The 12,868-nt window shown below is 45.6% G+C and overlaps 1 protein-coding gene across 1 annotated transcript in view; it reads left to right on the forward strand.

Moving 5' to 3' along the window:
- Positions 1-4,544: 4,544 nt before the first annotated feature.
- Positions 4,545-12,868, forward strand: part of slc44a4 (solute carrier family 44 member 4) — a 76,734-nt gene continuing 68,410 nt past the window's right edge. The window contains exon 1 of the mRNA XM_080196392.1: positions 4,545-4,657. Coding sequence (XP_080052518.1) covers positions 4,615-4,657 — 43 coding nt within the window. The 5' untranslated portion in view covers positions 4,545-4,614. The remainder of the gene's footprint in view (positions 4,658-12,868) is intronic.

The raw sequence follows: 12,868 nt of genomic DNA on the forward strand, positions 1-12,868 counted from the left end.
TCCACTACTTCCCTGGAGCAGAGAAGCTAAGATCATCTTCTCTGGAGCCTTCAACATGTCATCCATGAAGATGAACATCTCGCCAAGGTCATCCCCACACCCCCACTACTTGCCTTCAAACAACTGTACAACCTCAAACAGACCATTGTATGCAGCAATCTACTGAGCCTTCAGGAGAACAGCGACCACAACACCACACAATCCTGCCACAGCAAACTCTGCAAGACATGCTGGATAATCGACATGGATGCCATCATCTCACATGAGAACACCATCCACCAGATACACGGTACATACTCTTGTGACTTGGCCAATGTTGTCTCCCTGATACGCTGCAGGAAAGGATGTCCTGAAGAATGGTACATTGGGGAGACCATGCAGACGCTACAACAACGGATGAATGAACACGGCTCAACAATCACCAGGCAGGAGTGTTCCCTTCCTGTTGGGGAAGACTTCAGCAGTCAAGGGCATTCAGCCTCTGATCTTCGGGTAAGTGTTCTCCAAGGTGGCCTTCAAGACACACAACAATGCAGAATCGCCGAGCAGAAACTGATAGCCAAATTCTGCATACATGAGGACGGCCTCAGCTGGGATCTTGTGTTCATGTTACACGATCTATCACCCCCATGACTTGCCTGGGCTTGCAAAATCTCACTAACTATCCTGGCTGGAGACAATTTACACCTGTTTAACCTGTGCTTAACCCTCTCTCCACTCTCATTGTCGGCATCTGTAAAGACTCGATTATCTGTTAAGATTCGCATTCCAATCATTAATTGAGTTTGTGTCTATATATGCCCTGTTTGTGAAACAAGTCCTGCACTCACCTGATGAGGGAGCAGTCCTTCGAAAGCTTGTGCTACCAAATAAACCTGTTGGACTTTAACCTGGTGTTGTGAGGCTACTTACTGTGTCCACCTCAGTCCAATGCCAGCAACTCCACATCATTGAAATCATGCCACCATCACCCCTTCCCCTTAACTCAAATTGCTATATCAGTGGCTAATAAGACAGAAGTTAGTCATGACTGGATATAACAGTTGGCATCCCAAGATCTTCTTCAAGCATATACATGACAAAAGGATGGTTAAAGAAAGAATAGAGTGGTAAGCGGTAAAAAAGACAATTACTTGTGGAGACACAAGAAAAAGTGAAGGTATTAAATGTCTTTACAAAGGAAAAAAGATTGTACCCAGACTGAGCTGAGAGAAGCATTCTTACTGGTTGTATCGCAACTTGGTATGCCTCCTGCTCCGCCCAAGACCGCAAGGAACTACAAAAGGTCGTGAATGGAGCCCAATCCATCATGCGAATCAGCCTCCCATCCATTGATTCTGTCTATACTTCCTGCTGCCTCAGAAAAGCAGCCAGCATAATTAAGGACCCCACGCACCCCAGACATTCTCTCTTCCACCTTCCGTCGGGAAAAAGACACAGAAGTCTGAGAATATGTACCAACTGATTCAAGAACAGCTTCTTCCCTGTTGCCATCAGACTTTTGAATGAATCTACCTCGCATTAGGATGATCTTTCTCTACAACCGAGCTGTGACTGTAACACTACATTCTGCAATCTCTCGTTTTCTTCCCTATGAATGGTATGCTTTGTCTGTATAGTCCACAAGAAACAATACTTTTCACTGTATACTATTACAAGTGACAATAATAAAATCAAATCTAAAACTGGTACACTTGAGGTATTACAATTGAGAAGGAGGAAGTGTTAGAAAGGTTACCTTTACCTAAAGTCGATTAAAGTATTAGGGCCGGATGAGATACATCCAAGGACCCTGAGGGAAGTGAGATCGGAAATTGCAGTGGCACTAGTGATAACCTTTCAGTTTTCCTTAGACACTGCTGTTGCCTGAGGGCTGAAGAGTTGCAAATGTTACATTCCTGTTCAAAAACGGGTGCAAGCACAAGGTGACTGCAGACTAGTCAGTTTGACAGCCAGTCAGTGGGAGGGGAAACTTCTGAAAACCGTAGTTTGGGCCAAAATCAACAGTCACTTTGACAGGTGCAGGATAATTCAGGGCAACCAGCATGGATTCATTAAGGGAACATCATGTTTAATTAGCTTGCTGAGTTTTTGAGGAGATAACAGTACGGCACAGTAACAGAGTGGTTAGCACTGCTCCTTCACAGTGCCAGGGACCCAGATTTGATTCCCAGCTTGGGTCACTGTCTGTGTGGAGTTTGTATGTTCTTCCTGGGTCTGTGTGGGTTTCCTCTGGGTTCTCTAGTTTCCTCCCACAGCCTGAAAGACATGCTGATTAGATTCATTGACCTGAACAGGCTCCAGACTGTGGTGACTAGGGCGATTTGACAATAACTTCATTGCAGTGTTAATGTAAGCCTTACTTGTGACTAATAAACTTTAACAGGTTAACATAATAAAAGCAATGCTGTGATGTGTATAGGGATTTTCAAAGGTTGTTTGATACAGTGCTACAAAACAGAGTTTTGAGCATTTTTTTTATTCATGTTACAAGGAGGCTTGCATTAACACTGCAATGACATTACTGTGAAAATCCCCTCACTGCCATACTCTGGCACCTGTTTGGGTCATGATGTGGGTATGCCGGCATTGGACTGGCGTAAACACAGTAAAAAGTCTGACAACACCAGGTTTTAGTCCAACCTATTTATTTGATAATATACTCACTAGCTTTCGGGGTTACCCCAAATAAATAGGTTGGACTAAAACCTGGTGTTGTCAGACTTTTAACCTGTTTGGGTGCACAGAGGGAGCATTTAGCATGGCCAATGTACCTAACCAGCATGTCTTTCAGACTGAAACCGGAGCATTTGGAGGAAACCCACATAGACACGGCAAGAACATACAGACTCCACATAGTGACCCAAGCCTGGAATCGAACCCGGGTCTCTGTGAGGCAGCAATGTTAACCATAGTGACACTGTGCTGCCCAACTGTGCCAATTGTAACTCTTGGAATAAAGGGGAAAGTGGACACTTAGATAAGAAATGGGCAAGTGATGGGAAATATAGAGTGGTTGCATTTCAGATTGGAGGAAGGTTGATGGAGCTGAGGAATCAATTACCAGGGAGCATAGGTTTAGATGATTGGTAGAAGAATTAGAGGAGATATGAGGAAAACGTTTTTACTTGGAGGGTGGCAGCATTTGGAAATCACTGTGCAAGTTGGTGGTTGAGGATGAAATGCTCAACTTACTGGGAAGATACCTGGATCTGCATCTGAAGTGCTGTAACCTGCAAAGCTTTGGAGCTGGTAAGTGTGTTTAAATTGAGCAGCTAGTTTATAATTTTCTCTGTTGACCATGATGGGCTGAATAGCCTTTTTCTGCCTGGTTCCATGGTTTGTAGTGGAGTTCCCTAGGGGTCAGTCTTGGAAGACTTGCTCTTCCTGATTTATATTAATGACCATAGACTGGTGTTCAGGGCGTGATTTCAAAATTTGCAGATGATATGAAGATTGGAAACATCGTTAACTGTGATGAGGATAGTCTTGAACTTCAAAAGGACAGAGGCATGTTGTTGGATTGGGCAGACATGTGGCAGATGACATTCAATGGAGAGAAGTGTGAGGTGATTCAATCTTCAGCCAATTCGATTCACTCCACATGATATCAAGGTACAGTTGAAGGTCCTGGGTACTGCAAAGGCTATGTATGGCCCCTGATAATAGTCCACAAATAGCACTGAAGACCTGTGCTCCAGAACTTGCCATGCAAGGCTGTTCCAATACAACTACAACACTGGTGTCTACCTGGAAAATTGTCAAGTTATGTCCTGAACAGAAAAACAGGACAAATCCAACCAATTACTGCCACATCAGTCTTTTCTTGATCATCAGTAAAGTAATGGAACGCATTATCAACAGTACTATCAAGTGGCACGGTGGCACAACCATTAGCACTGCTGCCTCACAGCACAAGGTACTGGGTCGGACTCCTGGCATGAGTCACTCTCTGTATGGAGTTTGTATGTTCTCCCAAGTCTGCATGGGTTTCCACCGACTGATCTGATTTCATAGGTGAATTGGCCATGCTAAATTCTCTGTCAGTGTATCCCAACAGGCGCCGGAGTATGCCAACTAGGAGATTTTCACCGTAACTTCATTGCAGTAAGCCTACTTGTGACACTAGTAAATAAACTTTAAAACTTGAGGGAAACAGTCACTGGCGGACTCATTCATCAGTGAGGGAGGCAGGAGCTCCTGGGATCCCGCCAGCCCTCAGGACAACCTATTCCCGGCTGGTGTCCGGCAGTGGGGGTGGGCGGGGCCAGCACGTGAGCGGAGCCGGCAGGTGCAGGTGCGCGAGGCCGGCCGGTGGACTGAGCCGGCAGGTGCGGTTGGACGGAGCCGGCCGGTGGGCGGGGCCGGCAGGTGCGGTTGGACGGAGCCGGCCGGTAGGCGGGGCCGGCAGGTGCGGGTGGGCGTGACCGGCCGGTGGGCGAGGCCAGCGAGTGGGCTGAGCCGGTAAGTGCGGGTGGGCGGGGCCGGCAGGTGAGAGTGGGCGTGGCCGGCAGGTGCGCATTAGGAGGGGGCAGGGCCAGGTGGCGCAGTCAGTCGGGAGCTGTGCCTGTTCAGAGGTGGAAGGAGCGGCACTGAACCAGTGGTGGCAGGAAAATGGGCAAGAAAAAGAAGGAAGAGAGAAGTTCCGAGCCTTACGGTAAGTGCGGGGAAACTGGCAGGAGGAGGGAGGGAGAGAGAAGAGGTATAAATTGATCAGCAGTTGGCAATAGACTGAGGGAGAGGGTCTGTTGGCAGTGGGTTGGCTGGGGGGTAGTGGGCCTGTCAGGCTGTGCCTGGGTCAGTGGGTTGGCTGTGGTGGTGGGTGTGTTGGGCACTGGCTGTGGTGATGGGTGTGTTGGGCACTGGCTGGAATTATGGAGGTGTTGGACAGTGGAGGTGTTGGGCACTGGCTGGGGTGGCGGGGGTGTTGGGCAGTGGGTTGGCTGGAGGAGTGGGTTTGGGCATGGGATGGTGTTGAGTTGTCTTGATTTGGACAAGATGGGCCAGTAATTGGGGAGTGGATACACAGGGTAGAGATTGGATGTGAATTGGACAGGATGCAGTCTGGAGGAATAATTGGGGAATGGGTTGTTGGGTATGGGCTGGGATTAGGCATGAATTATACAGGATGGTGCAGGTGCTGTCCTGTGGCTATTCTTCCTTTGACTATTGGAGCCCAAATAAATTATGGGGCTGTTTGGATCAGCTTTGTTTTCTTTCTGTTGGTAAAAATCTGACTGCTGAGAATAAGTGTTGGATTTTTGAGTTTCTGTTTTGTTTATTAAATGGTGTCACTACCATCCTTTCCTTCTGAAAACCTCTTCTGAAAATCCACCACTTTTTTTAAAAAGAGGCTGCCCTGGTTCTGTTCTTCTAACAAACAAGTTAGTTAATGTCTATAATTGTAGCTGGAATCTGTTGTTAGTGTGAATAAGACTGTGTGCAGTTGGGAACCACGGTGCGTGATGAGTTATTGCTAGCATGTATAGTACGTTTGGTCCCAAAGCTATTCAGCAGTATGACTCATGTATGGTGGCTTTTGATTGAATGTTTCCACATGATTTCCTATCAGCAATTCACCCAAAGTGGTTCAAGTATTAAGCACTATTCCAATAAGTGAGTTCCTGCCCGTAAATGATTATTGGTACGTTTCAGCTGCAGGTGAGATTTGGTCTTGCATCATTGGCTGGTTTTAAGTTGGTATTGAATTGGTAATGTTATGGGCTCAAAAGCACAGCTCTTGGACAAGGTCATATTGTTTTACTTAATTTTTGTTTCCTGACCTTCTCTGTGCTACTCTGAACAATAGATCAGGAAGAGTAGCTAGGTTGTGAATGAAAGAGGAAGGACTCTCCATCTAAATAATCCCACATGATGTGCAGTGGGCAAAGAAAGAGACTGGTTTTTCTAGTTTGAATGTTTGAAATCGAATTATCCTTTTTAATTTTAAAGAAAGTGAGCAACTCCCCTCCTGGTTCCCCAAAGCCTGTCCATCATCTACAAGACGTAAGTCAGGAGTGCGATGGAATACTCCCCACTTGCCTGGATAGATGTAGCTCCAACAACACTCAAACTCAACACCACCCAGGACAAAGCAACCTGCTTGATTAGCATCACATCTACTAACATCCACTCCCTCCATCAGTAACAGCAGTGTGTACAATCTATAAAACACACTGAAGGAACTTTCGAATACTCGTAAGACAGCACCTTCCAAACCTATGACCACTATTTAGGAAGGCAAGAGCACATTCGAACACTACCATCTGGAATTTCCCCTCCAAGCCACTCACCATCCTGACTTGAAAATGTATCGCTGTTCCTTTGCTGCCATTGGATCAGTATCTTTAAAACTTCTTCCCATCAGCACTTTGGGGGTACCTACAGCACATGGACTGCAGCAGTTCAAAGAAGACAGCTGGCTACCATCTTCTGAAGCCCAAATACCATAACAGAGTTGTTAAGATTCACAATGTGAGTTGGTTGTTTTGAAAGGCTTGCAGCTTCCACATTTGGTCTGTTCCTGAGTAACTGCCCTCTCCTTAACCTCAGCATGGCTGCCACTTGATCCCATTTTGTTCCCTGAATGCAGAAAAAACTGTTGCCTGACAATACTGTGGGAGAGGGAAAGGGTTTGGGTTTGAGCTCTGAGTAACCTGTTGAACCTGGAGTCAGTGGCAAGTGCTTAGCATTGCTGCCTCACAGCTCACCTGAGTTCAATTCTGGGCTTGGGTGACTGTCTGTGTGGAGTTCTTCCTGTATCAACGTGGGTTTCCTCCGGGTGCTCCAGTTTCCTCCCACAGTCCAAAGGTGTGCAGATTTGGTGGATTGGCCATGCTAAATTGCCCCTTAGTGTCCTAGAATGTGTAGGTTATCGGTTTAGTCATGCCAAATGTGCAGTTTCAGGCTTAAGGTGGATGAACGGGCTTGGGTAAGGTACTCTTTTGGAGCGAGTTGGTGCTGATCTGATGGGCTGAATGGCTGCCTTTTGCACTGTAGAGGTTCTATGATTCAGTGCCTCGATGGAAAGGGGCACTGCTGTCTGAACAGAGACTGGGGAACCAAACTGGTGCTACAAACTGAAGAAAACAAGCAAGTGGTATGGAGCACTAGGCCACAGGAGATGTGCGATTTTTTTTTTTGGGGGGGAGGGGGGAAATGGGTCCACATGGTGGCGATGTGTGTGAACAAAGAGGTGCCCAGAATACTGAAACTCACAAGAGCCTGGCATGAGCAAAGTGATGCATCTTAGGATTTTGGATTTTTGGTGTCATATTTTGGATGGCAGAAGATCAGAAGCTAATATCACATATTAACCTCTGTTTGCCTGTTGCTCTCAAGTTATGCCAAGAATTTTGAAGAATTTCCAGAAGATTAAGCCAAACAGATAGAATCATTTTAATTAACTGATTTCTGAAGGAATTTTGGGTTATTGCATTACCCATGGTTATATCACAGTGTGGAGTAGCAAATACCACCAGTGATATGATGGAACTGACTATCTTGTAACTAAATTATTTCCCAATTGAGGGTTATTTATAGCTGCAGTATCACTTTTAATATGCTTAAAATGCTGAGTGTCAAGCTTTTGAGCTTTTGTCTCAAATAATTTCCTGTTCCTTGACATCGAAAAGTAACGTGTAACAATGCAATAAACTTGTAGCATTCATTAATCATCAATGCCTTTGAACTTCAAGGAACCAAGTGCAAGAATATAAGGAAGGATTTGTTTGTCCCAGGAGTACAGTGAAGGTGGCATAGTGGGTTAGTTGACCAGAAACCTAGGCTAATGCTGTGGGGGACATGGGTTCAAATCCCACCATGGCAGCTGGTGGAATTTAAATTCCATTAACAATGCTGGAATTAAAAGCTTGTTTCAGTGATGGCGACCATGAAACTGTCACTGAACATTGTAGAACTTAGCTGGTTCCCTTGAGGGAAGGAAATCTGCCATCCTTACCCAATCTGGCCTACGTAAGACTCCAGATTTGTAGGCAGTGTTATTGATTCTTAACTGTCCTTCAAATTGGTCTAGCAAGCCTCAGATCAAAGGCAATAAGGGATGGGCAACAAAACCTGACTTTGCCAGTGATACCCACATCCCCTCATAGAGTAAAGTAGGGGGAAGGAAGGAATTGGATTGATCCCAAGGAAGAAGAGATTGTCTTGTCAGGAGAAGCTTAAATAAATTGGCTGATTCTTGCTAGAGTTCAGAAGAATGAGAAGTGCTGTGATTGAAATATAATTCTAAAGAGGCTTAACAGGTTAGCCGCTGAGAAAATGTTTCCCCAGGCTGGGGAATTCTAGAACATGGGGTCACAGTCTCAGTGTTTAGGGCAGAGATAAGGAAGAATCTCTTTGTTCAGAAGGGTTATCTTTGGATTTCTCTAATGCCAGGGGCTGTGGATGTTGCGTCGTTCAATATATTCAAGACAAAGGTGGATAGATTGTTGGGTGCTACACCATTTAAGGGAACTGTAGCTAGTGCAGGAAGATGGAATTGAGATAAAATGTTGACCGTAAGTTTGTTGAATTGTGGAGCAGACTCAGGGGGGTCTTTAATGGCCTACTCCAGCTCCTATTTCTTACGCAAATATTCGCTATGTTTCACAGGATTTTAGGATGTAAACCATTGAGAGCTTTAAAACTATCCTAGCCAGGTTACCAGGCTGACTGCCTCGGTAATTAAGTTAGGGGACAATCCTCACCATTGTTTCAATCCCTGTCAACTCTTGTCAACCCTTTCTGACCAATCGTTCCCTTTCCAGTTGGCAGCTGATTATAGATGGACACTTGTGGGCTGCACTCGAATGCCAGGGTGTGGCCCTCACCCACCAGTTGAAGGAAATCAAGGATGCAGTTGGTGAGGTAAATTTTGCGCAAGGAATGTTCTTTGTTGCCAATGTTTCCTGTGAGGGAGGATGTTACAGCTACGCTTTCCCATCCTTTATCAACCACGTGTACTTATTCTTAGCTGAGGCAATGTGTTTATACTTCCAACATTGCAGCTCAGAGGCTTGCTGTTACCCTCTTTCTGACAGGGTGGGGACCTCCCAACACAGAATGGTTACAACATCAAAAGGGACCATTTGACAGACCGTGTTCACGTTGACTTACCTGCAAGGGCAACTCCACAAAGTCCCACATCCCGCAACAAGAACAAAAAAGAATGGAAGCAAGAGTGGACCGCCATTCAGTCTGGTCGTGGTGAGCTTGGGTCTCAACGCCCTCTTCCTGCCCACTCCCCATAACCCTTAATCCCCTAAGAGACCAAATATCTGTGTATCGCAGCCTTAAATTGATTCAATGATTGAGCCTGCACAACCCTCAGGGAGCAAACAATGCCGAAAATTCACAGCTTTTTGGATGAAAAAATTATCCCCTTTCTCAGTCGTAAACAATCAAAAGGACCATTTGACACGGTCTGTCAAATGGTCCCTTTTGATATTGTAACCATTCTGTGTTGGGAGGTCCCCACCCTGTCAGAAAGAAGGTAACAACAAGCCTCTGAGCTGCAACGTTGGAAGCATAAAACACATTGTCTCGGCTCAAAATAAGTACACGTGGTTGATAAAGGATGGGAAAGCGTAGCTGTAACATCCTCCCTCACAGGAAACGTTGGCAACAAAGAACGTTCCTTATTCAAAATTTACCTCGCCAGCTGCACCCTTAGTTTCCTTCAACTGGTGGGTGAGGGCCACACCCTGGCATTCAGGTGCAGCCCACAAGTGTCCATCTATAATCAACTGCCAACTGGATAGAGAACGGTTGGTCAGACAAGGTCGACAAAGTTGACAGGGATTGAAACAACAGTGAGGGTTGTCCCCTAACATAATTACTGAGGCAGTAGCCTGGTAACCTGGCTAAGATAGATTTAAAGATCTCAATAGTTTTACCCTGCTTATCTGTTTTAAATTCCCTGATTCAGTGGAAACAATCTTGCAGATTCTGCCACATTAAACCCCTTCGGAATTCTGTAGGATTTGATGAGATCGCGCCTCATTCTTCTAAACTCCAGGGAATCTAAGCTCGATTGACTCAAGCTTGCATCGTATGACCCTCATCCTAGGGACCAATTGGTGAACCATCACTGTATCACCTTAAATACAAGCACATCCTTTTATAAATGTGGAGATCAAAACTACACACAAGTATGGTCTCGTCAAAATCTAAAAACATTGCAGCCAACCAATTGTTTTGATTCTAGCACCCCAATCCCCTTGTAATAAAGGCCAACCTGCCATTTGCCTTCCAAATTGCTACTCCCCCAACTTTTGCCCCTGTGGCCTTGCAACTCTTTCCAGATAATGATCCAATTATCTTGTGAAAGCCTTGGTTACACCTGCCTCCACCACATTCTCAGGCAGTGAAATCCGAGTCCTAAGTATAAAATATTCCAGAACATCTGATGTCTATTCTCAATGTTTGGGAGGGGTGAAAGAGACAGGATTTGGACTCAAACTCACCAAATTTTCTAGCTTGTGGTGTTAGGCACTGGATCAAGGACCAGGAGGCTACTAATAGGGTGGATTTAAAAAGTAGATGTGTAGGCAGCACTCGACCGAAACACATTCTGTGGTTAGTACTGTGACAGAGCGAGGAGGAAATGATTGAATATTATAAATGGCAAGCTCTTTGCCACTGAGGTGGTGTCATTAAACTCAAGCAGTTTCCCGGTAGAATGGAAATATCAATGAAAGCTAACATAGCTCATGTTTTGGGTGAATTACAGTTTCCCAAATGTGCAACCTCCACCACGTAGAAGCACAAAGGCAGGAGAAGAATGGGAGCACCATCACCATCACTATGGTCTCCCAGGCTGTATACCATCCTGACTTAGAACCAGATCGTAGGAACAGGAATCGACCACTTGGCCCTTCAAACATTTCTGTCGTTCGGTAAGGTCTTGGATCTGCAGCCCCTTTTACCCATATCGCCTGTTCTTTCACTGCTGCTGGGATAAAAACCTGGGACTCCCTCCCTAACAGCCCTGTGGGTCTACCTGCACTAGGGGACTGCAGCGGTTCAAGAAACCCATCACCACCACCTCAAGGGAAGCTGGGGAGGGACAGTAAAGTTGACCTAATCAGCAATGCCCACATCCTATAAGTAATGTGTAAGTTTATTTCTTAGCGTTACAAATAGGCTTGCATTAACACTGCAATGAAGTCACTCTGAAAGTCCCCTAGTTGCCACACTCCGACAACTGTTTGGGTACGCTGAGGGAGAATTTAGCATGGCCATTGCACCTAACGAACGTGTCTTTCGGACTGTGGGAAGAAACCGGAGCACCTGGAGGAAACCCACGCGGACCCTGGGACAATGTGCAAACTCTGCACAGTGACCTGAGCTGGGAATTGAACCTGGATTCCTGGTGCTGTGATGCAGCGCCACAATAAATATCAATAAAAGGAGCCTGGGACTATATTACTGGTGAGTCGCAGGCATTTGGCTAACGGTGAGGATTTTATCACTCTATGACCTTGAGCAATTAGTGTCTATTTTGCATTTGCCGTAAATGAATAATAAAATACTCTGCATCATATTTTAATTGGACTCCTGACTGGATTCAGGCCTATCGCATTCCAGGAAGTATCAGTGTTTATTGTTTGTTGTGCACCTCTGGGGATCTTTATGATGTGCACAGAGTTCAAGGTCTTGGTGTGGGTTTAAGCAAACAACATTTCTTCAGAGTCTCAAGCCTACACTAAATCTGTGGGGTTGAGTTTGTGTTCATTGTTTGGATGACTGTCGTGGACGAGATGCACATGACTTTGAATTGATTAACAAACTCAGGGTGGGGGGCTGGTGAGGGGAAGCAGCCTATCTTTGTCTCTACGAAGTCATTTGCTATCCTCATAAACTTCAAGGGATTGCTGATCCAGAGTGTCAGGTGCCCACTGGTATCTCAAGGGGATATTTTTCCACATGCGAAACTCGAGTAATCTTGCTGCGTAGGTTAAAGATTCTGCTTCGGATGCCCTGACATAGGCTTTGAATGTATTAACAGTGCACATTCTAGCCAAGTCTGGTGTGTCATGTTATAACACTTGAATCTAACACCGAGAACTCTCCTTATTTCCCTCTTACCATGCCTAAGCCCCCTAACCTGCACGCTATTAGACTGTGGGAGGAAACCGAAGCAGCTGGCAGGAACACATACAGACATGGGGAGAACATGTGGTCTGTGTATAGATAATCACCCAAAGGCCAGAATTGAACCCAGGTCCTAGGCACTATGAGGCAGCAATGCTAACCATTGTGCCCACCTTGATGTTAAGGGCAGTCACTCTCACTCACCTATTCATAGATTCCCTACAGTGCAGAAGGTAGTCATTTGGCCATCGAGTCTGCAGTGACCACATTCCCATCCAGGCCCTATTTCCATCACCTCACATATTTACCTGCTAATCCCCTTGGCCATACTAAATTGCCCCTTAGTGTCAATCAACCTAACTCGCACGTCTTTGGACTGTGGGAGGAAACCAGAGCACCTGGAGGGAACACATGGACATTCTCCCTGTGGGTCATCAACAGTGCTGTTATTAGCTAACCTCTTATTCTGTTGGAATAATCAAAGCCAGAAGTAAAAAAAGTGAGGGTTCCTGCAGCCAATTAAGTAGGCTACTTTGTCTTAAGTCGAGCTTCCTAAGTATTGTTGGAGCTGCACTTGTCCAGGCAAGTGGAGAGTATTCCATCACACTCTTGACTTGTGTCTTATAGATGATCGACAGGCTTTGGGGAGTCAGGAGGTGATTCTGAATCGTGACCTGCTCTGGTAGCCACACTATTTATATGGCCAGTTCAATTTAGTTTCTGGTCAATAGTAAACTCCCAGGATGTTGACAGTGCAGGATTCAGTGAAGGT

This window comes from Carcharhinus amblyrhynchos, chromosome 9 (assembly GCF_965287045.1).
Source record: "Carcharhinus amblyrhynchos chromosome 9, sCarAmb.v2.hapA, whole genome shotgun sequence".
Classification (NCBI taxonomy): domain Eukaryota; kingdom Metazoa; phylum Chordata; class Chondrichthyes; order Carcharhiniformes; family Carcharhinidae; genus Carcharhinus; species Carcharhinus amblyrhynchos.